General features: G+C 43.3%; 1 protein-coding gene and 1 long non-coding RNA gene across 2 annotated transcripts; one reads left to right on the forward strand and one right to left on the reverse strand.

Annotated features, from left to right (window-relative positions):
- Positions 1–530: 530 nt before the first annotated feature.
- On the forward strand, positions 531–2935 carry kcne4 (potassium voltage-gated channel, Isk-related family, member 4). Its single transcript, XM_037082008.1, has 2 exons — positions 531–691; positions 1120–2935. Exon 2 carries the CDS (start codon positions 1159–1161, stop codon positions 1693–1695), a length of 537 nt encoding a protein of 178 aa, XP_036937903.1. The 5' UTR covers positions 531–691; positions 1120–1158; the 3' UTR covers positions 1696–2935.
- Positions 2936–22166: 19231 nt separating this feature from the next.
- LOC119010166 lies at positions 22167–23719 on the reverse strand. Its single transcript, XR_005071926.1, has 3 exons — positions 23330–23719; positions 23126–23226; positions 22167–22664 (listed from the first exon to the last, which is right to left on the reverse strand). It is a non-coding gene; the product is annotated as an uncharacterized LOC119010166 (long non-coding RNA).
- Positions 23720–25241: the final 1522 nt, after the last annotated feature.

Consider the following 25241-nt stretch of genomic DNA (forward strand, 5'->3'; position numbering starts at 1 on the left):
CTGAGTTTATGAGAGGAAACAATGTGTTTCTTTTTATTGCAGTCTGTCACTTCCAACATGTCCTTCTTGAATGTCTTGCATGATTTTATTCACAGGCTTTAGGCTCATTTGCAAGGAAATGGAAAGGTCCTGTGTGACGGATGAGGAGGTCAGCTGTTGTTTGCAGGACAGTGCAGAGGCTCGACAGAAATTAAGGAGACTGATCCAGTGTGGCGTTTGTAGATCCAAGCGAGAAAGCGTGATAAAATCAGTGGCTCGAGGATTAATTCACATTTTATCAGCAGGTTTCTAATCATTTGGCATTCCTTCCTGTAAGTGTACTTTTCCATCACATCCCCTCAAGGCCTCTTTTTGTTGGACTCCAGAGACGATGTAGTCATCGTTCAGCGAGTTAAGTTTAATATACTCACGGGCATTCGATCATTTCATCTGATCTCCCTGAAGGCCAGGGTAATGATAAAATATACTCTGCTCTCTTTGCATTGTTGTGTTTTTTTAAACAAGACGTCCCTCCAGGGCTTCCATAGCCACAGGACTCATCTTACGATCAGTCTCCGTCACGTGACCGATGATGACACTCCTGGGTCTCTGTATAAATAACTTCATCCTTTGAGTCGCGCTCCAAACTCCAGAAGAGCCGCAGGAAGACACAAGTGGGAACGTTTCACATGAGACTTAGCTCTTCAGTTTGGTGAGTAGAGAATCTGACTTTAACTCTGACATTAATGTTTATAGATTGTGTGTTAAGTTTTATATCATCTACATCACTTTGGGTAGACGTTTTGTAACTTTTATCAAACATCTCTGGGGAGTGTTTTTTGGACACAAAAAGTGAAAAAAAGTTATAAGAGTTATAAGATAAGTCATAAGATAACACAAGCGCAAATCTTCAAAAGTATACTCTTATGAGAGATTGTTTATTGGGCTAACCTGGTGGAATCTTAAAAGTATTTTCTAACGTTGCATTGCTGTTTTGAAATACAAGAAATTGTGTATTGATTTTGCAAATGTGAAGCATTTTGAACTTTTCTCCGCTCATTTGAAACCTATCCGCGTGCGTAAAGTGTGCGTAAAGTTGACGGATGTATTCATGGACGTACTTCTCTTGATCTTTTTCAGCGCACTTTCTAGGTCGTCCACATTGGCTGCGCTGAAAACATGGAGCACCTGGAGAACTCCACGGCATCCCCCCACCGCGTCTTGGTGCTGGCGCAGAGCACCGCGGACTCCCAGGCGGACAAGAGCGACGGGAACGCGTACCTGTACATACTGATTGTCATGTCTTTCTACGGAGTCTTCCTCTGTGGTATAATGCTGGGCTACTTCCGCTCCAAAAGGCGAGAGAAGAAGAGGATCAACGTGTTCACGCGCCTGGTGCACGAGGAGGAGCAGCGGGAGTGGGGCGCGCTGCCCAAGAAGCACAGCCTCACCTTTCCCGCCGCCGTGTCGGGACTGCGCTCGGTGCAGGTGTCCCTGCCTTTCTGCGGGAACCACGGCAACCACTTCGCGCACCTGCACCACGAGGGCGCGCTGCCCTCTCCGCTTGCGTGCGCGCTGTGCACGGAGCAGAGCAGCATCAGCTCCCTGTGCTCCTCCGCGGACACGCGCCTCGCCATAGAGGAGGAGTCGGACAGCGGCACGGCGGAGGAGAGCACCAAGGGCGCGTCGGAGAACAGCGGGGATGACTCAGGCTGAGCTCCGCCCACAGACACGGAGGAGAAACACCACCTGAAGAGGAGGACCAGGAAGGTCTTCAAGCGTCTTATCACAGAGGCCCGAACTTCTGCAGCAACTCCTAAATAATCTAAAGAAAAAGAAAAAAAACTCCAAACCAACTTCATCCATGACATGACATCCAAACAAGGGCTGGATCAGACCATGAGGCCAGTGTGACTCGTGTTAGGCGTTAGTCAGTGAGCAGCTGACGGGTTAGAGAGGTCAGTGCTCCGCAGTAGTTAGTGTGTGTATGCGCTCTGAGCTGATTTCAAACATTTGTACATGACCTCCGCGCTTATTTATGCCGGTATACACACATCTTGCCTCATCTGCCACGCCTCACTGTACCCAGCAGCACCGTGAAACCACACACACGATTGTTTTGTTTTTGTTTTTTTTACTTTGAGCATAATTTGTGATAACAGGAGGATATCAGAGCGAGAGAGACATATGACGAACTGATCAATTACAAGTAACAAAGCAACTTTATTCAGGCCTGTAAGGATGGTTGCAGGGACATGCAGCAGCTCTCCTCCCAGGGGAAACACACACACACACACACACACACACACACACACACACACACACACACACACACACACAGATGTAAGTACACAGTATCACAGCTCAAGCTATATGCTGGATTCATAAGGGAATACATGTATAGATAAATATATCCAAATATATCTTCAAACAAAACGCATAGTAAAGCTGTAATAGAAGGGATGAGATATTATATTCTATTGAAAATCAAACATACTCTGTTATTTCCATGTATCACTCTGACTTTGCCTCATTTGGTGGTGGTGACCCCCCCCCTGCCTGCTGGAGCCCCCTCCTGACGCCACACTGAGAACCAGCCCACTGGTTTGGAGTGATGACTCACCCTGCAGGGGACTTGAGTGACAGACTGGCTTTTTTTGTGGCTGTTTGGAGTGAACTTGACTCGCTCTCGCCGACGCGGCCTCGAGTGTCAAAAAATGTACCTGGAACCCACTTGAAAGATTGTCCTTTAAAAAAAAAACAAAACACTCAAATGTATTTGTTGTAGCTTCACGACGGACACTGTTCACACACAGTCGGTGACGTAGGTTTACTTGATGAAAGCATTGCACTGTATATATTGTTTGTATTGGTCACTTTTGTGAGGCTTAATTTAAGACCGAGTCTTTGTAGTGTTTTTCAGAAAAAAGAAATAAAAATAAATGCTCATAAACCTTGTGGTCCTCTTTTCTGTTCGTTGTGCTATGATGTTTCACCAGTAGAGAGCACTCTTGTTGTGCCGCCCTAAGTGTGGTTTTCTTCAAACTAATAAGGAAGATGAAAGTGAGATAAGGCGAGGGGAAGAGATATTCTATTATTACCATGTTATTTTTAGAGGTAGCCTACATTCGATCATTAGAATAATGCAGAATAGGGCAGATAATAACTGAATCAGTCCTGCCGAAGCCCTCGGTGCACAGCAGCTCGTCTTTTTAACTCGTGTCCTTGGTTGTTTCTCATCCTCCAGATGTTAAACAGCAGACTGCCCCAGTCATCCCAAATATGTCCCAGTGTTTAGAACTGACTATGTTCAAACTTTTGATGGCAGTTAAGGAGTGTGAAAGAAGAAGAGATAGTTCATTTGTTCATTAGTTAGTTTTATTTCATGCGGCATGCAAAAGGCCCCAAGGGGACTGCAGAGTCCATTTAAAGAGACTCATTATTCCTTTGCTTCGGTGTGTTTCTGTGCATGTGAGAGAGGGTTAGTACAAACACTCAGAAGCTCCACTCTCCCACAGAAACCGCTGCTCCTGAAACAGCTCGCCACAAGTCTCACCTTCGGTTATGTGACTTTGTGACATCAGCCTACGTCACCATGTCACACGTTTACATCCTTTACATCTAGCGGCTAGTTTGGCATGTGATAATCGATTTCATCATTGTCAGCAGCTCAGGCATGTGCAAGCTGACCAATCAGATCTCCTTAAAGAGACAGCGGCTAATGCAGAGCTATTCAGACAGAGAGTGAATGCTTTTTTTAGCGTTAAAAAGCATTCAAACGTGTTTTAGTAGTAACACAAAATCAATTCTGAAACCTGAGATTGAACATATGTGTCTCCTTTAAGGACTCACCAGACTGGATTATCACACCCAGGCTTTTCTCTCCTCTCCGTATCTGAACATACAGACACCTGGAGGCAGCTTCAAGTTCTCTGTTCCTCCAAGGCAACGCTCCTTTTGTTTCCTCTCTGCTGCGTCACACACACACACACATTAACACACAAACACAGGCTATCAGCACCGTGCAGGCTCTCAGTCCCACAACTCACCACAATGACAGCTCGCCACGCCAACATAAGCAACAATAATGGCCAGAGGGAATACACACATCGATTTCATGACGTACATGAATTGACTGTGTAATAGCCCCTATAGGCCCAAAAGGTCCCTGGATGGATGAGTGCGTGTCTGTGAATTTCAATCCATCCCTCCCCTTTTCATTCAGGAATTTTCAATTTAGGGCCATTGTTGGTAATTCTAGGTGAGCTGAATGACTCGGAGCGCCGTTAGGTACGACAGCTGGCAGGGAATCAGCGACATTGTTTTCACTTCTTAAAGACACTCTCCTCTTTCAACCTACCTCCTGTCAGTCAGACAGAGGATTTCACTGTTAAAAGACGAGTTTTAAAGATTTTTGCAGACAGAACAGAGAATGGGGCGTGGTTGATAGTTACGCGTAGTTATTACCATCGGAATCAGACTGTTCCTCTAGCAAGATCAACGTCACTATCATGGATTCAGCTGAAAGCTGATCACCGTTTAAATAAACCTGTTGACTGCATATGTGCAGGTCGAGAATGCTTTTGCAAAAATGTATTTTGTAATTGTGGGTGAAATATGAGCCTTACCTTCAAGAACTTAGAGTTAACCATACAGCTAGTGAGTGATGGTGCTGTTTACTGTCCGATGATCACCGAACATCAAAACTGTTCTTTCTTCACATTCTGTCGATAATTTAAGTTCCTTTTTGAAAATCTTTGTCGGTTGATGACTGTTAAGAAAAAAAATGCCACTTCACTCTACTTTAATCTACTTTCATTCATAAGAACTTTAAGTTTCCAAGGGGGGACTGAACACTTTAACTGGCACTGTGACTGTGCTCAAGATCCTGAAAAGAAGAGTTTGTAAGAGTGTTTTGTGTATCTCTCCATCTCTGTCTTCCTGCACCGCACAGTGTGACACAGATACAGACTTGTTGAAGCAGACGAAATCTTATTTCCTACACAACATAAACACCCCGGCTGAATAATTCATGTTCAACAAACACACACGACCACACAGCGAACCATGCATTTATCATCAACAAAGGAAGTCGACGGGGGGATGCACCGCCGCGTCTGCTGCGAGGAGCAAGCTGCCGTGTCCTCTTTTATGGTGCAACAGCAGCTTTGTGTGTGTGTGTGTGTGTGTGCGTGCGTGCGTGTGTGTGTGTGTGTGTGTGTGTGTGTGTGTGTGTGTGTGTGTGTGAGAGAGAGAGAGATAGTGGGACAGAAATCTTTCTCAGGACAAAGAGCAAGTGAGAGTAAGCAGGGTGAGAATAAGGAGCAGATGTGATGCATGGAGTGTCTCCTGCGCCGTGCGGCAGGATGTTTGTCATTACTCTCCCCCCTGTGGGACTCGATGGTGGGGGCCTGTGTCCTGCCTCAGGCCTCACACATACTCACCATTAATGAGTCTGGAAATGAGTCACGTCGAACGCCATCTTTCTCCTTCTTTTTTTTCTTTTTTTTTCCGTTCTTGCCCGCTCCCTCCTCCCTCCTCCCTCCCTTCAGTCTCCTCATTAAATGTTCTTTTCATTAAGTTGAGATTTCATCGGGGAGGGGGGCATTCGTAAAATGAGTATATATTATCACATTCAGTCTGTAAAGGTATGATTGGTGTAATTACGAGCCGTGGTTCCATTTCACATCACTGCTGAAGTTCTGTGGGCGACACTGGATGGCTGTCGGCATGCTGTCATGTCCTCCATCTTTATATACAGACTTTGAAACAGACAAAGATAGCTGGTGTTCATATTTAGCTTTTTGCTTTTAGCTAAGAAGGCCCCTCATTATTCAGATCACTAGAAGAAAAATGCTAGTGCTGCCCAGTGTTTGCCAGGGGCCATGTTCACACGCATTCTGAGAACTCCTGACATAGATTAATGACTTCTTAGCTCCTCAAAATTATGCTACATGTTAGGTTTTTTTGGTCATAATTTTTTTGGGATTTATTGCTGAAACACATCCTGTCCAAGGCAGAAATCCCAGAAAGCGGGTGTTTTGAACTAAGAGCAGCGGACTATGAGGGTTAGGGTTAGGGTTTTTACCAGATGTCCAACTTGTGATATGCAGATGCTGCCCACTTTTCAACAGATTGAATAGATGCTCTACGTGTTTGTGTATATTTGAATATAAATAACTGTATGTGTGTTCTGTAATTTGTGCAGCATGAAGGAGTGAACAAGCTCTCATCTCGTCCTGCAGCCTGCGCCTTGAAACTTGTTAGTGCAACAGAGAAAGTACAACAATCTTTATTTTGCCAGGTGGGTCACATTCTTTTAAAAGCTGGCACTGGTGGGTTGAAAATGAGCTCAGATTGTTATTATATTAAAATTATATTATTAACTTAATGGCCATAGGTAGAAAGTTGACATTAAAATTGATTATGTCTCTGTTAAGACATGGTGCAATTATGAATGCGACTTGATGTAGAGAGCATCTCTACTGCATAATTTGTGGGCAATACACTGCAAGCAGCCTGCAAAATGAAAATACAGACCTTCAAGCACAGCGACCTCTTCAGATGTGGACTGATGTTTTTATTTGCTTTCTAATGCGCCTCAGCGGGAGAAGCAAGCGATCCACCACAAACATCAACCCTGCACAATCTAAACTGTAGGACTTCATTGTCTCGCTGTCATTCTGTGTTTGGAGAATATTCCCCCTTCCTCTCTGGCTTTCCACCATTGTCTTAAAAGCCGTTCTCGCCTACTCTTAGCAGACTCCCCCCTTAAGAGCTCTCTTGAGGGCTAGCTTTTTTCTTCACAGGGAGCCAGTCTTAATTTAAAGGAAGAGATTCTCAGAAAACTTCATCATTTATAAGATGTTTCTTTGAATTTCATCAGTAGAAGCAACTCTCAGTAATGGGAAGCTTTATGAATACGGCCCCTGGAGTGTAAATGGACAATTGTGCGCTTATAAAGGTGGTACATTGTCTTCATGGCTTGTTTCATTGCTCCTAGTGGCAAAGAATGTGAGGACAGGTTTGTGTAAATCACATCTGTTGTCTATCTGTGGTGTACTTAATATCCTCAAAGCTAAAATTGTTTTGGTCTTATGTCATGAAATGATGGAATATTGCTTTGACATACACTATACTGCCAAAAGTATTTGCTCACCTGCCTTGAATCGCATATGAACTTAAGTGACATCCCAGTCTTAATCCACAGGGTTTAATATGATGTTGGTCCACCCTTTGCAGCTGTAACAGCTTCAACTCTTCTGGGAAGGCTTTCCACAAGGTTTAGGAGCGTGTTTATGCAAAAAAAAACTGAGGTCACACACTGGTGTTGGATGGGAAGGCCTGGCTCTCAGTCTCTGCTCCAATTCATCCCAAAGGTGTTCTACTGGGTTAAGGTCAGGAGTCGGTGCAGGCCAGTCAAATTCATCCACACCAAACTCTCTCCTCTATGTCTTTATGGACCTTGCTTTGTGCACTGGTGCACAGTCATGTTGGAACAGGAACTGACTGGACAGACTGTTCCCACAGAGTTGGGAGTATGGAATTGTCCAATTGTCCAACCATGGAAGTGATTGGAACACCTGATTCCAAATATTTAAATGGGTGTCTGAAAACTTTTAGCAACATTGTGTATTTTCACCTGCTACATAACAATTGGTACAAATATCCACCTGCAGAAAACCTACAAATCTCCTGTTCCCCACCATGTTAAGGAGCTCGCTGCTGGAATCAGTCCACCTGATGAAGGCCAGAATCCATCTGACACTCTAGCCTGCGTCGGCTGTGCTGCATCACCCAGACCTTTTTCTGGGTCATCCAGATTAAGCAAATTATAATATGACATCAAAGCAATTACGGCAATGTGGCAGGTCTGCGTCAGTCAGGCTCTCGGGGCTGATAGTTGTTATTAAGGAACAGTCTGAAAATCTGTGTAAAATGTAACTTCACTTTGTCAGCCTGCCCGAAAGACTTGCGCTAATTATGTCTGAGCACAGCTAAATCAAGGATAATATGCCGGAGTTCAGGTCTGAGGGTCTTGCATCATTTTATTTCTCTCACTGTGCTGTGTTTTGGAAATCAAAAATATTGCTGCATTCTTTTCATGTTCTTTTATTTGTTTGTTCGTTCTTTTTTTGACTGACCTTCTTTAGCACCCAGATGAGCACTCCTCATCTGAGCTCCATCACTCTCCAGCTGTTTCAGTGTTCGAGCCTTATCCTATTTACTGCACATACTGCAGCTCACAGCCTCTTCGGCAAAATAATATAACGTGGCCTTTTGCGAGCAGAAGTGCTGCAGCGATACAGATGCACTCAGAGATAGGAGGCGCCTCTGATGAGCTTATTATGAGAACCACAACTTTCTCTGGAGTTCTCGCTTCCACTCTGACCTTTTGATCTTCATCTCAGAGACCATTAGAGTCTAATCTTGGAGAAATTCTCATTATGTTCTGTTTGTTAAATGTGCCGTTCTCCTGAGCAGATCATAACAACCATCCCAAACAATCACAGGCGTCTGCAGGAGTCACAGTCACTGTCTGCTGAGACACTTAACCTTGACTGAATTTAATGAGAGTTTGGCTCGGAGCGAGAGATGTTCTCCTTTTCCTTTGGAGCCGGTTGCACACCTCTAATTGGTCCGGGTGCTGCCCTCCTCCTCTTTGAATAAACGAATTAAATCCGCCAGTGAAGTGTCAGGCGCCTCTTATCCAAAACTGCACTCGCGCCACTGTCAGCGCAAACAAAAGGGCGAGCTCAAATGTTTGCCTGTTGCTCTCGGCGCGTGGATTGCTTTCCCGTACACAAACAGTCAAGAGTCAACCTAATGAGTGTTGCTATGGAAACGTAAGCCAGAGGCTAATTTGCATCTGTGCCGCCGGTCTGGAGAGATCACAGCTCCAAGTTGAGACAGAGGAGAGAGCTTTCCAAAAGAAAGTGTCTGTCTCCAGGCTGATCATCCAGTCAAAGATGAACATAAAACATTCGATGCAATGGATGCAACAGTGTTTTAACCGTATCTTGTTAAAAAAAAATGTTGTAACAAATTCATAAAGGCGGTCACATCAGTACCTGTCATATACTCATAGATTTCAGATCAAACTTCCACTTTCTGAATAATATTTTTAAAAAAAAAAACCTCAGAGATGCGTGAAGTCTCCCTTGAAATACCATGTCACCCACTGCATGAGTTGTTCCTCGGTCTGACTAATGTGAAACATTTTGGGCGTGTGTGGGCACGGTCACACGTGTGACATGAAGCCGAGTCTTAGCGGGGTCTGAAAATACGCGCTCGCCAAACTTCATTAAGTCGGTGGGTGGTGTTGTTCCTTCTTCCCAGTTTTGCCTGGATCACTGCTAATGAGCACTGTCATAGTTCAGAGTCAAAGTGCCAAAAAAAAAAAAGGCAAAATGTCCATCTCTCTCTCTCTCTCTCTCTCTCTCCGGTGGACTCGCTGGACCAAAGCCGGGCCGTGTAGCTGCTCGATGCAATCTTTCCCTTTAATGGCAAATGAAGCAATCGCGTCTTTAAACACACCTGTCTAATGAGCGGTAAATTGAGCCACACTGGTTAATTACACACACACACACTCAAAGACGTGTCCCCTATGTGCTTGTTACCATGACGACCATACACCAATGCAGGAGTCTCTGTCATTATATGCATAAAAAGCTGCACTCTGTTTCTGTCACTAATAAACCCAGCTGATCTGAAAGAAAAAAAAAACAAATATGTCAGCGCTTTTCTCGTCTGAGCTTTGTGTGACCGAACTCGTCGTGAGTCTGAGGCACATTTATGAGCACTTCACGGCGGCGCACACTGTGTGCCAGACGTGCTGATCGCTGATACTTGTGGGAAATGTTTCCCCTGTGGAGGGACTAAACACCTCCGATACGTCTACAAGGTTGCAGCAGCTCCGTCAGTCAGTCTCTAAATTACACCTCGTCCGCATTTAGGTCTGGAGTACAAGCAGGCCAACTGTGTAATAACTGTCATCTGATGTGACCAATTATAAGATAAGATGACATTCTGCATGGGCTGAGAATCTAATAGAGCCCGTTAATGTGGCTGCTTGGCTGTGTCTATTCTGTTGCTGGTTTTATTGTCTGTATCAGTGGTGGTGTATCATTTGTTTTAATCCGTTGAATTTGATCAAATTGCATCGGTTGCATTTTGATTAAATTCAACAATACCTACAATGTATTGTCCCTGTCACATAAACTGCTGAATAAATGAATAAATAAATGAATAAATAAATACGCAAAAAATAATGTACGTAATTTCACAATTATTTTTTCACTGCCAACAAGTTTAGCAAAAGAGATTAATTCCATTTTGAGTAGGAGATGAATGACCAGGTGGTGAAGACATCATCACTTTCATCAAAGCGGACATACCATGCTAACTTTCAAGTTCAGATTTTTATTTACAGTCACTGCCAGAACAGGCATGCACTCTTTAATGTTTGAAAAGGACATACTGTCCATTGCTGCAGCACTGCATATCCCCTCTGTCTCTCTCTTTGAAGGGATATTCCAGTGTAAATTTAATCCATGGTCTAACACACAGCGACACGAGAGAGAGAGAGCAAGTTCTCCGACTGATAGCTTATGTAGTTTTAGCAACCTCAGAAAAGACTGCACGATAACAATACACTGCAGTCAATGGCTCCACCAAGAAACCACCATCAAAAAGCCACTCATAGCTGCACAAATAATGCTCAGAACAGCACCAAACTTCAGCAACAGTACAGAGAGGATCCCAGCACATAGTTTGAGGCATCAGACATCTGCTAGCTTAGCTGGATTTGTGAAATACTGTGATTATGCGATCTCAAGAATCCGTCATGCGCTTGTGGCCGAGCCATAGCAGTTCAGACTTATGAACATACTGAGGAAGCACTGCCGGTGGTTTGAATGTAACGACAGCAAAAGAAGCACCTGCTCATTTGAAAACAACAATGGCAATCACCTGCCAAGGATCTGTTGAAAGTGCTTACCATTTTCCAAACAGTTTCCAACGGCAGCTTTCCAGGTGGTTTAAACCCCCCAAAACACACCTGTGCTCACAAATCTGATATTCCATTGACATTCTGGGGCGGCCCAGTGTTAAACAAATGAGGCACAACCTTCCGTCGGGCAGAGCACAGAATTCATGTTTGTCGGGTTGCCTGCTCAGCTGTACACCTCCCCTGACAAACATGACTGATACACAAACACAGCCAAGTCCAGGGAGATTGATAAGACAGAGAACTGATCAATGTCCTCCAGACTCACATAAAATCATGCTGTGAGCATTACTACATTATGTAGCTGCCATTTGGTGACAGAATAAACTCAATTTAAAGGAGTTTTTTCGCTCTTTCCTTTCCTTTACTTTCCTTTCCTTTCCTTTCCTTTCCTTTCCTTTCCTTCAGTGTTTTATGAGTTACTTTGCATGCAAAATATATGTTCACACCGATGTTTAATTGACTACAGAAGTGTTTCATCACGCTCAAACCACAATCACATTTCTCAGTGACTGATGTTAATTTGAACTGGTAAGATGAAGCCAGCCTGCATTCTGTATAAGTGTGTCTCATTAACACTGAGATGGTGTAACAGTAGCATCAGCTGCCTAATTGGCACCGGGCAGGTAGAAGCATAATGTGAGCTGCTGATGTTGCAACGTGTTGTTCGGGGACTAACTACACAACAACAGCGAGTACAGTGGTTGTGTGCCTGTATGGGCCTGCAGGGATGTTATTTATACTAATGAACAGGGGCTGTGCAGAGGTGTGAGGGGGTCAGAACAGAGAGGAGGAAGGTGGAGAGCGTCATACTGAGAGAGTGAGGGAGGAAGTTAAGACTGCACATGTCTAAAGACAGGGAACATTAGGAAGAGAGAGGACAAGACAACCCTATTACTGAACTGCTGCCGCACACAGATGAATTCAGCTGAGCTGTGTACTAAGAATAAATCAGACCAGCTCCCACGAACCTGTGAACAGCATAAGGCAACGAAGGACCCCAATCATACCTTATTGCTTCTTCTTCTCCTTCTTCTTCTTCTTCTTCTTCTTCTTCTTCTTCTTCTTCTTCTTCTTCTTCTTCATACTTGAAATCTTCAGAAATTATCTAACATTTTTTAGGTTTTAAGATGCACTTATCAACATTTATTAAACTCACAGTGGGCAAAATGAAAAGTGTCCCTCATAGTGACGGACCAACACAGAATAATCACACCGACTCTGCAGTTCCCAGAAGCATCAAGAGGTTTTTTGACTGTCTGGGCGGGAAATTGATCAGCCTCAGCACTCTTATTCTTGGTGCCGCCTGCACTTTGGAGGTCTGAATGACAACGCTCTGTCTGAGAGGTGACGGGAGGTCAGAGGGGTTGGAGCAGGGGTCTGAATGAGTGATACAGATATCAAATCTTCATCAAGACAGTCCATGTAAGTAGAGTTTCTGCTGCTTGGCTTACTTTGATCTGTTGAGTGTGTCGCAAGGGAACGAGACAGTGATGCAGGATACAGCGTACGTAGTGAAGTATGACTCACCCACACAGGGTAATTATAGAGTGAGGGACAAAACAGAGCAATAATCATTAGCAGCTGATGTCACAAAATGATAACCTGCATGTAAACACAGTTTTACGCCATCTCTGGGCCTTCAGAGAGGAGATTAATTCAAGAGAGAGACAGAAAGAGTCATTCACCAACACGTTATTGCCCAAATGTTAGGATTGTGTGATAGGGCCTTGTTATGGTTAGACCATGGCCATTGATAAAATCATGTGGACTATTGGTATGAACTGAAATGTGAAAGGAACATCATACGATACTACAGTAAATGGAGTGGCCTCATCTCGAATCTACTCACCCCGCAGAGGAAGCTCTTTTGAGCCACTCTTGACCGTGAAACTGTCCTTTCAGTCTCTGCTCAGGGCTTGTGAGCATAAGGACCTGACTTGATAGCTTTATTTTGTAGCTCAGTTCTTTCTTCACCGCAGCAGTTCTGTAACCAGCGTAGTCAGACGGCAGTCAGACCAGCTCTCCTTTGGCAATCTGCTCCCCAATTAAACCAAAGAAGAAAAAAAAACAAAAGTCTTGAGCCGTGATCTCTATAACGACACATGGAAGCATTCATTTTAGATCCGAGCTTGGTCTCTGGGCACCTTGGAGCCACTTTATTGGGATCAAATGTTGCCATTGAAAACCTTGGATCTCACAAAGGTGTCGCGATTATCAAAAGAAATGTTGCTTTTGAGTTCTAAAGTTGATTTTTCTACGCTGAGCACCACAAACCAAATTCCATTCATGACCTTTTGTATCGGCGTGGTGTAAGAGATGTGTGAAGAGGCACTATCAGCATGGTTAGATACCGTCGGGAGTCTGAAAAAAATACTTTGTAATGGATGAAATGATCCTTTAAGCCACCTTTGAAGTGTTTGGTGCTTAAAGGGATTATGGCTGGGGTAATACTGTGAGAGTACAGATAATGAATGGATTGCCGCACACAATTGTACCTTCCAAGAACTCCTCAGGAAACACACCTTCCAATAAATAAAACGCCTGAAAACCCCTCGCCGCTGTCCCCCGACGTGTTGACCGCAGCAGCCTGACAATTTTCAGTATTTGAGGACCAATTTAATCCGCCTCCTCAACCGTGCCCCCAAAGGAGTCCACCGACTACACTGAAGCACTGCTGACAAAACGGGCTGACCCTCCAAATCTTTCAGCTTTGTTCCCTGGACAGTTTGGGAGTAACTGTTCCTCAGCCAACTGCATCCCCGGCTGAATTCAGTATCCCTCCAGCCGTAATGAGAACAGGCAGCCCTACCTTCACCTCCTCGATCAACACGACAAGTTTTCGCAGTTTAACTCAACGCAAGGTTTTAAGAGTGTGTTACTGTATAACTTTACCACCATCTCACACACCGCCTGCCAAACACAGAGTGGGCGATCAGATCAATGGCAACCTTTGGAACATCTTTATTTTTTTTCACATCTGCCCTAGACATTTCTTGCTTTTTAACTCTCTGTGACATTTACAGGCTTACTTTGGAGAAATCTAAGTGTCGAGGCTGCTGCTTGTTACGTAACCACTATCCAGCGCTTCAACATAGAACGGAACTGTGAAAGCAATACAACAGCCCTCTGAGGTTTCCTGCTGTCAGATGCTGTTTGCGACTGACAGGCATGTTATGAGTCCCTGGGAGTCCATGTTCACACAATAACTCTGATATTCAGGTTTAAGAAGCTCATGACACAGTGATACCTGTAGGGAAAGAACTAAATGAATGTCAGTTTGATACACCTTTAGCTTGCTGTTCACTATTTTCTATTTGCTCTTGTTACTAAGTTATGTTATAGAGCAGTCAATCAGTAATCATCACAACTTTTTTTTAAAATACCTCTTTGGTCACCTCATCCTGACAAATATGTTCTTCTTTTAGTGGATGAAATGGCTGCGTGTGATGGTAATAATCGCCTGACTCTTTAGTCCACCTCATACTGGTTTTCTAAAGCATCTCCGAGGATCCCATGAAGTTAAAGTCAAAGTGTAGGTGTTTGTATGACATATCTCTTGCTCCGTGTGTCGCCTATATCCCAGCATCAGGCCTGAAATAGCAGAATAGCTGCTTTGGATGTATTCTTAATGGTGTTTTAGAGTTTGTAATCAAAAAATGTTGATGACTCATGACGGAGGATTACACTACACTAATTAAACTAGATTACAATAAAGGCATTTTTTTACAACAGTGTCATGGATGTGTAAAAATATGGACGTGGGCTGTGGATTACAATACAAAAACAAACCTTTATAACTGGATTTTTTCTGCAAAATAAAAGTCTACAGCACATGTAACTGAACTCTGGACAGATTTACTTTACTTGTCACTAAAGTAGCCGCCAACTATCACTAACCACGACTGCTTAGCCGTGCGATTTGCTGACTCAGCCCTGATGTGTTAGGATCCAAACCTGGCAAGAAGACCAGAAGACCAGCTCAGCACTGTTTACCACTAATAAATGCTTTGTTGTCGAACTGGCCTCTGACCTCTCGGAGGCCGTGTTGTTTCGCCCTGGTCTGACTGCGTTCACATTGAATGCCAGTAAATATGTGCAACAAGTCGCTCCCTAGTTTCTGTTCTGACAGAAATCACATAAATACGCAGAAGCAATAGCACTCCCCCAGCGGTTTCATGGGAACATGGGTGCTGAGGTGATACAAAGTGGAGCATCCTCACTGTTGTTGAAGACCAAACAGAGGTAAGAGAAGAATCATTATTGGACTGTTTGTCGGGTGGTCTGCAATTACTATAAATGACTGATATTGATATTGATTGATATTAATGATAGTCAATTCAAAGACTGCAGTTGTGATCAGTGACTCACTGAGGCCGAAGGAATCAGCCAAAACATCTGTGCTTGTTAAAAATAAAACAATAAAGACAGAGAAAATTAGGTTTTTTTTCTTTTTTTAAAGAGAGGGAATCAGTTTACCTTTAGCTGGGCAAAGCCGTAATGTCTGATCAACAAGACTGATGGAAAGAACTGGAGGACAAAACTGAAGGAAAGAGCAAATTCTTCAGTCATGTATGTATTTGCACTATTATCGTCTCATAGAAATTCCTTCAGTTGGGATGGCCTCAGTCATCTGAAGTGTGAGCACTGAAATCAGTCTAAATGCGCAAAAACAGTGAAAGTTGTTTGAGTAAGACGAGCTGAAGATTTAAATTGTCAAAGTGTGAGCACTGATAGGAGCTGAAATGTCAGTTAGACCTGTACATGGTGGAAGCAGTTCAGTTGACATTTGAAGGGAAAGAGATAAAAGCAGTTGATTTTTTTTTAAGTGTTGTAAAGGTGGTGAAAATTACAGTTGAGGTGAAGGAGCACACAGTTCTGAAATTGTTTTACAGGATGTAAAACTAACTTTGTCACAATATATGACAAGTCATTTGCAAGAAACAGAACGAGCCATTCTGATAAGCCCAGTTTGTCATTTCTGTTCTTTTCCCATAGTTCCAGATATTCATTTATATTTGAACTGGAAGTTTTTCAGATGTGCTGATGTATTCTACATCTCTGTCCTATAGTTATAAGAGAGACGCATCAACCTCCAGCCCTCGAAGCGTCAGTCCTCGACAGAGCCATGCCCGGATGTTTCCACTAGTTCTGCAGAGTCTCTGTCTGACAGGTGAGTGTAACTTGATACTGGTGGCAACGTAGATCAGACCACAGTTATTCATGTAATATATGTCTCTGATTGATACATTTCATATATACACATATCCTTCTGTCATATCAGTTGGTTTGCTCTGTGTGTATAAATGTTCTTCTTTGCAGGAAATTGCTTCAAGCACTGGTCATAACACTCACACGTCAAGCCTACTGTTTGAGCTATTACGTATTACTAAGACATTTTTTAAGAAAGTAGACTTTGCATTTCAGTTCATTACCTGCCTATCAACTGACCACAGTAGAACGTGGGAAACACTGACCATGATTGCTGCACACAGTGCAACTACCACTCTTCAAATAAGCTTTGCAGAAGTCTAACCCCAGACTTCTGTTTTTTTGTTGTTTTTTTTAAATGTTTTATTGCATAGCAACAGTCCTGTGCTCTATGTTTTTTTGTTTATATGCCCCATAACACCTTCAGATGTAACGTTCTGTCCTGTAAACACACTGAATTGTACCTTTATGTCCTGTAAATACATTAAGTTTTCCATCCATAGGCAGTTTTCAATAATGTGTGATGTAAATGCATAATATTTTTGTTTTGTTATTTACATGTGTTCCAAATAATTTAATAAACAAGAGACTTACCTAATTCAATTATTAGTGCGTCACATAAAGTGCAAGAACTGTAATGGGTTGGGTGTTTATGCTGGAAGTGTAAAGAAATGGTCAGTACTTCAGGCATTCCTGGACAAGACTGTACAGATGCACCAGGTTATATGACATTTGGTTTATTGGCAAGAAATGTGATTCTGATTAAGGTGCTTGTGTGTCCAAGTTACATGCCTGTTCAATATGCTGTACAAACACAAACTGTTTAGTTGAAGGTGGTGTTCTTTTAATTCAGTAATCACTGTACGCAAGCAAGGTACAGCAGATACAAGAAATATAAAAACTAAAGAAATTAAGAGTTGATGCTCATTATTTTTTGTATTTTTATTTTCAATGTATTATTATGCATTACTATTTACTATAGCTATATCGTACTTTTTTAAAATTATTTTGTGGGGGAACTGAAGCACTCAGGAGAAAACCCACACAGAACCAGGAGAACATGAAGGACTCCACACTGGAGAACTGGGCTGAACCAGGACCAGTGAGGCCACAGTGCTCAGCACCGGGTCATGATGGAACCCATTCATGTTCACATAAGACCCATCCTACTCCTCTGACTGGTTGGCTACCACACTGAGCCATGGCAACATGATGCTGGAGGAGTGACAATTGTCTTGAGTGAAAGTGGTTTACAAAGGAATTGAGGCTTTAAAGGTCGACCCAGTGATATTGCCATAAACCCTACGAGGACGTGGAGAGCTGTCATCTAGTGAAAGGGCCACTGGTTCCTCAGTGACTTCTGAGTCAGCTATGTGGGCATGGAAGATTCATTTCCTTAACCAATTGTTGGCCTTCTGCTGTAGTGGTTTCGTTGCCTTTTTAAGCTGTTCTCTGGTTGCTCTCAGCTCTGTTTTTAACCATCTCACCTCGCTCATCTTGACTTCCAAGCTGTCAAAATGGAAGTTTATGTCGTGACTATTATCGTCAATAGCTTTCTCATCTTCCAATTGTGTATGCTTCCCTGTGCTGGGTTGATCCTGTACGGTCCTTACACAGTGACCAAGCTTTTTCTCAGGAGGGGGCAACTTTGTGATTATACCTTACCACAGTGGGGTCATCCATTGAATTGTACTTGTTGTCCACATGCATGCTTGAGGGTCCTCTAGAAATATTTTCTGATGATCCAATTTACAGACTTTTTCCCTCAACTCCTTTGACACTGGGCTCATGGCATTATTTTGACTTTGAAGGGTAGTTACTGTGTTTTGCTTCATTTGTGTCACGTTGGCCACTTGCACTATTTGTTTTGTGGCCTTGTGTTCAGACTTTCCTTGTTGGATCTCACCTGTTAGATGCGCGTTGCTGTTGGTCACATAATGTAATTTAGTCCTCAGCAGGGCACTGCATTGCTCTTCTCTAGACAGAAGCTGCTTTAGATCAGTCTTTTCCTTCCCCAAAACTGTGTTCTCCTTTTTTTCCCTTGTTATTACTCTGTTTTTTTCTCCTATAGTTTCCTCTAACTGAGATTTTCATTTTCTCAGCTAGTTTGTCACGTTCCTTAAGCTCTGTAATCTCCCTATGCAGTGCGTCTGTCCTCATCATAAACATTCCGTGTGTGTGCTCATGCGTGTCTGTGCTTGCCTGTGTGCGTGTGTGTGTGTGTGTGTGTGTGTGTGCTACACCCCCCAGGAGTCCCATAGCCAATCCAATGACACTGCACGTTAGATGCTCTTCAGGAGGGCATTCATCCGAAGAAGCACCATCTTTGGTCTCCATGGATACCAGCTGTGCACCTGAGCAAAGTGGAATTCATTCTTGGTGGAGAGTGAAAGAGACCCTGAGATGATACATTAGCAGGTGTTTCAGCAGGTGTGTGTGTGTGTGTGTGTGTGTGTGTGTGTGTGTGTGTGTGTGTGTGTGTGTGTGTGTGTGTGTGTGTTCTGGTAGCTTTTTAAGTGAGTTTGACATGACTGTAATATTTCAGACATAAGGTAGTGTAGTAGTGTTCAGCGGAACACATACACACACACACACACACACACACACACACACTCCTCTTGCACTCTCCTCCTCACAGTCCCCCTGTCTCCAGTGACTCAGTATAATTGCAGTCATTTTTCTCCCCCAGTAATCGAACTCTTTGCGTGGGCATCAACATGACATGACAGGAAAAGTACAGGGTCTCAGTTCTCATTCTGCGGTGCCAAGGGAGCTAATTGAATTCACAATGAACCTCTTTCAACACACCTCCATGTGTAATCCAGTTGTTTTGACACTCTCCACAATGAGTTCCTCGTGAATGTATGTCTGTATGCTGAGCTCTGCCAGTAGTTCTGTAAGTGGTAAGGGAGACATAAAATGAAAACATTAAGCGGCTAATGAAGAGAGATATCAGCTGAGGACTTCAACTGTTCGGCCCCTGCGGCCATCTGATGTGTGACAAGGGAGGGGGAAAAGGATGTGCGTAAAGATTCTGACGGCAGCCAAAGAAGTAATTTGTTGGCTTGCCTGAGGTGGTTTGTCAGCATAAATGACTTCCTGACTGGTCTGAAGATCCAGAGGAGGAGATAGATCAGCGAAAACAGACAAGAGAGAAGACAGTAATCCATGGTAAGGTCACCAAACTGCAAGCAAGCGTGGCTTACTTTCATTAAGACTTAACTGATCTAAACGTATCGATCTGTCATATGGAAAGACAGCCTCAAGTGGTTAATTACTTGCAACTCCTGTCTGTTCTGTCAAGCGGCGTAAACACCCAGCGAACTGACAAGGCGGTCAACCAGTCGTGACGTACACCAGAGCTCAGACCTTCTGTGCGATTCTCCCTTAGCTCTCTGGTACTGTCACACAACAGAGTCATACCATCACTTATACCACCTGATACTAGCAACAGTAGCAATTCAACTCCATGGACATCAGTGTCAACTGGTTCGAGTTTGGTCAGAAATGAGAATTCTGCTACTGGATCCCTTGCCATAAAATTTACGATTAGGGTTTGGGCTCACTGCAGCACTTGAGGCACCAGCACCAGTGATCTTTTTTTTTAATCCTTGCTCCTGTTCTAAATTTTACTATTTGACCCTCATAAAACACGCATTGCTCACAGTAGTTCAGGATAATCAGGGCAGTAAGTAATAGCTGAGACTGTTTCATAAGGTCTCCTTTAAATAGCTACGTGCCCTGATAAAACGTCCCCGAGCATTACAGCGACGCCTGCGAACCCGAACTCTGTGTAAATTGCTTGCGATAGGAGTGTGAATGAAGTGAGCCGAGAGGGAGTCAACGCTGAAAGCACACGTGTTGGAAAATGTACATGTTCCATCAAAGAGAAATATCACTTTGATGCATTTCAATAATCTGTGAATGATTCAGAGTGGAGGGCGGAGGAACCTGACTTCTCTCTCTGCTTTCCCGTTAGAAACAAATTAACACGGAGGCACAACTTTGCATAACGTGCTAATGCAGGGATGTGATTTCACGTGCACACCCAGGTACACACACGCACACACACACGTAATACACACGCACTTTCCCATTCACTCACGCAAATGTGACCTATGAGTCATTCTGGCTGTACTTCCAGACGCCCCTCTCTCCTCTCCCCCTCCCTCCCTAACCCACTCTCTAACCATCCATGTCACAGATGGATGCTGCAGACAGCCGCAGTCTTAATGCCGCTTCCTGTCTCTCTCTGGGCACTTAGCAACCACTAGGCTCAGGCCCAGTTTAACCGGCAATTAAAGGGGCAATACGTCATAATTCACCATTGCAGAGAGAGAGAGAGAGAGAGAGAGAGAGAGCGAGAGAGAGAGTGAGAGAGAGAGAGAGAGAGAGATAAACCAAAACAAAAATCTTTGAAAAATTATCCCCGCAAAAGGTGAACGTCTCCAGTCCTAACGTGTGAAATCAGCCGCACAAGTGTTTTGTCGGTAACAAAACTGATTCATAATGACTCACGGGTTTATGGGAATCTGTACTGGTCAGTCTGTTACCCGAGTCGATTGTCTGCGGTCAGCCATCGCTTTCCACAAGTCGAAAACAAAAGAGGGCACCTTTCTGCATGTCTCTGGGCGACAGTCACATACAACATATCAGCTTGGTGTGAGCTCTGCTGGTCTTATACGGAATATTCAAAATGCCTGATTAATGAAATACACATTCTCATCATGTGTATTTCTTTTCGATGTATAAAATGTGTCATGGTGAATGAAACAGTTGTTAAAAAAGACAATCATTTCAAAAGTGTTGCCACTTCTGCAATGTTAGTTACATACGTTGCAGACATTTATTAGCATTAGATTGTCTTCCTACACTAAAGTAGTCAGCGTTGACTGCTAACTAACGCTAACTATCTGTCAACACCTCATAAGTGTCTCTACTGGTATACCTTTGGCCACCCAGCCCACAGGAAACTGTTTTAAAGGGAAGGTAGGTCTGTCGTTGCTGCTGTGAGATCAAGATTTAAAGGTCCCATAGTATACTGTTTTTCATCAATTTCACACAGCTGTCAGAGGTCCAAGAACACTGTATTCGAAATGCATTGTCCCAAACCCATCTGTGGTCCTGAATTTCAGCTGTCTAAAAGTCACTCTTCTGACAGCAGGCTGTTTGTGTGCCTGCACCAAACCGTGGCGACACTTACCTGTGGCTCGGGTGCAGTTGCTGGGTCCCATATGGTTGGGACTGATCCTTTTATGAGGGTCAGTGTCGAGGCAAAGCCAGCTTTGTACTGACCCTCATTACTGAAGCAGTCCCATGTGAAGTGGTTAGCACACACATACAAATTTTCCACAAACCGTAGCCGGCACAGTGTTGTTAAAAATGAAACCCAGCCAAACACAAAATAATCACAAAGTGTGAAAGTCAACATTATCAGGCAGGTGGTGATGATGCCACGCTCCTGAAACGCTCCTGTTGGGGTATGAAGCCACATGGAGGACGGAATAGCATGTATACGCCAGAGCCTGGTCATATCACTGATAATAAGATATTCATGATTCCATCCCCAAGCCGCTGACAGTTGAATGCTCTTCATTTTTGCATGGATAGTGCATTTCCACTTCACAAATAAAAACAAAAGATCGTGGAGTTTTGGGGGAAGTGTATGTTGTTATCTGCTGGACAACTGAAAATAGCATGGAGTGAAATGCAATGACCTCACTTTGTTTTCTGTGGTCTGATTTGATTTAAACGCAGCGAGTATAATAATGACAAACATTGTGCAAAATGTACAGCAAAATACAACTCAATCACCTACTGAAGAAAAAAGATAAATAATCATTTGTTTAACATGTTTATTTATCTATGACACAGACAATAAACACGTAAAAAGGAAATACATACATAAAGTGTATTGTTTGGTTTATACTGAGGAATTTTAGTCATGGTCCCAGAAGTCAGAATAATTTTGAAGATGCTTGACTTGATGTCAAAATGTGATATAAGCCAGTTGGGCTTGGCCCGACCAGAATCATACTGGGCCATTGTGTTAACTAACCCAACACATACAGGTGTTTTTAAATCAATGCCTGCTGTTAATACCTGTTGAACCTATGAAGTAGATAAGTAATGTTTAAATATGCTGTGTAAAAACATACACATGGATGAAAATGCTAAAGGGGCAACCTTGGTCCTTCATGTCAACTGAGTCCGACTGTATCTTAACAGTCTCTAAATAGCCCGATGACGAGCACACTTAAAAAGTGTTACCTGTCAAGTTGATGTTATTCCCATATGACAGCACTGTGGCGTTTCACACACTGAGTTCCAAACAGCAAGTGTCACGGCTGTGAGTGTAATATGTAATGGCAGGTTTTCTTGCCTTAGCCGAGTCTGGAGGGAGGACTTTAAACACTGACAAACTTCAGGGTGTGTTTCCGAGGATAGGAGCTGCTGCAGACAGACCCTGCAAACATTTAGCATTTATCAATGATGGCATTCAGTACCTGGTGAACCTTACCGTCTGAGTATAGCCCAGGGAGGGGGACAAAATGTCCAGGGACATTTTCCATTCATCCACTGGTGACACCTACGTACTTGTTTTTTGTGTGAGGCTGAAGCTGACATTGGCTGAACGGCAGTGTGTATTGTTGGCAGGTCCCTAGTCTATCACAGGATCCAGGGTATATTAACTAGATATTACTGAGTACACTGTGCATGTGTTTATGTTATTTTGACCACCACAAATATATCTTTCTTATATCAGACCTTTGTTGGAGGGGCGGGGGGATTTTATGCCTTCATAAGAGGTTATAGAATGAAATATGAACAAAAATAAGGACTGAGAGAGATCCGAAGGTCCCTAGCTACCTGTGTCCCTGGCCCACTCCTATGGTGTAAAGATACAGCTGGCTCTGGCAAACTTACAGCCTTGACTGCATCCTAAGATCACTGTCATTCTCAGAGACAGAATGAGGAATCAGGTTCTGCAGCAAGCTTCACAGCAATTTGTTGACCACCTCATGCACCTGCAGGGTACAGAGGGCAGAGGAGGAGAAATTAGCAAAAGGCACCTCAGGTGGTGTAAATATTGACAAAAGATATTTGGATCTTGCATCTGTGAAGACACACCTGCCAGCCTAAGGCGTAAGCAGCAGTGGCTGTTCTCACTGGAAGTGGCATTTGACCTTAATGAAGTGAGTGCTGCTGTTGTGTGCTCCCTGACAGACAGAACTTTATTTTCTGATGAGAAAAAGGTCAAGAGTCTTGGATTTACAGGGGGGAAAAACATGCTTGAGTTTCAGAGTACATCGAAAACTGTGAAAGTAAAAAAGGAGACTTATTATGTTTTTGGGTTTTTTTTATGTCATTCTTTTCCTTCTTGAACTTGTAAAAGGTCTTGAAAGATAAAAAGCCAACAGTCAGCTCCTCTCTACCATGGAAAACTCTGTTCCTGTAGTGCCTCAAACGCCTCATCAGTGGCACCGCCTTGAATAACAGGACAATACCTCACCATGTCACATTTGCATAATTTATACCTATATTCAAGGTAGAAGTGACGCTAAATGGAAGCTGACAGTATGTTGAACCAATCAGAGTAGACTGGTTATTCAGGTTTGAGGCCTTGAAGAGACAGGAGCAGAAAAGATAATTCAAAATGGAGACAAGAAAATGGAGAGCGAGGAGATCTAAAAACAACAAAAAAAAACATACATGAGAAAATAAATTATTGAGGGCAATCACCAGCAACTACCAGTACGCTAACAGACTGCTTTGTATCAAGTTACCCCCAACACTGATTTATGACTTTATGTAAGAGACGCCTACGGTACGTACGTACTGTGTTGCAAGGATGGATGCTAACCTGTTAGCCCCGGGTTGTCCTGTGTCATCTGTATCAGGCAGTGGTCTGGTTGCCCTCATGGTTTCAGCTGTGCGGGCAGACTCTCATTAGCTAATACGGCTAATTAGCCCCATGCCTTACTGAACTAATTGCTAACACCAGCTAGTTGCTACAGCTAAAGACAGACACTACAAAGTGTACACTGAGCAGCGGTTAGTGGTTGTGCTTTCCCCCCTATAGTTTTCAAATTATCTTTCGAGTTCTGGCCATATGTCACAAATTATACCATTAAAGTTCAATTTTCTAGTTTTGACATAACATGGCAACAGATCTCCTCATTTAAGTCTTAGGGAGATGGCATTTGGGAAGTAAAAACCCAATAAAGGATGGATTATTAAGCATTAAGCACAAGGCCAGTAGTGTTGCATTTATTAGAATTCCACAATGTGTCTGTATTTATTGGTACAAGGTTGTCTGCACAAATAGCTGAATGGCTGTATTCTGACCTGAGAGTGGAAATCACTGATCATAAATGATTCAAGAGATCCGTGCGGTGGCGGCTCAGGGATGAAGAGGAGAATCAATAGCCATAAGCAACAGACGCCTGTTCTAAAGGCAAATTTATAACATGGAGGGGAAATAACAGGGCAAGTGCAACACAACTGAAATGGTAAGATTTAACAACAGAATTCAGCAGAGGTATAACTGAAATTCATGTCACGATTATGGCTTCATGCTTCAACGGTAGACATAGAGTCTGTCGTAGGAAGTGCTGCTGTTTGCTGTTCAATGCTACATTGGCCAGTATGCTCTGCAGTAGCATTAACCGTATTTTGCCCAGTCCCCCCCACCTTTCAATCCCATAAGCTCAGATGTTTTTCCGCGCTTGATGCACATTTTAGTTTGTCCTAAGTCTAACACGCAGTATTTTCTGACACCTGTCAGAGTTGATCACTGAAGAGATGCATCTGGAGCGTAGACATGGGCAGAAAACATCATTCACATTAGGTAGAAACATGGTATAATGCTTTTTATAGGTTCCCTTGTGTGTATCTTACAGATTTGCAATGGCTTGGCTTCACTGCACGTCGTTTTGCCGTTGTCAAGCTTGTCCAACCTAGCAACAGTAAATGGGTGGGTGGGTGGGGGGGACTTAGGATCAGTCAACTGAGGATATGCCTCAGGTGGATTTATGATCCA

Source organism: Acanthopagrus latus, chromosome 2, assembly GCF_904848185.1.
Source record: "Acanthopagrus latus isolate v.2019 chromosome 2, fAcaLat1.1, whole genome shotgun sequence".
NCBI classification, from domain to species: Eukaryota; Metazoa; Chordata; class Actinopteri; order Spariformes; family Sparidae; genus Acanthopagrus; species Acanthopagrus latus.

Bases quoted from the DNA above. Each gene is read 5' to 3' on its own strand.
- kcne4 (XM_037082008.1), top strand. From the start codon at position 1,159: ATGGAGCACCTGGAGAACTCCACGGCATCCCCCCACCGCGTCTTGGTG.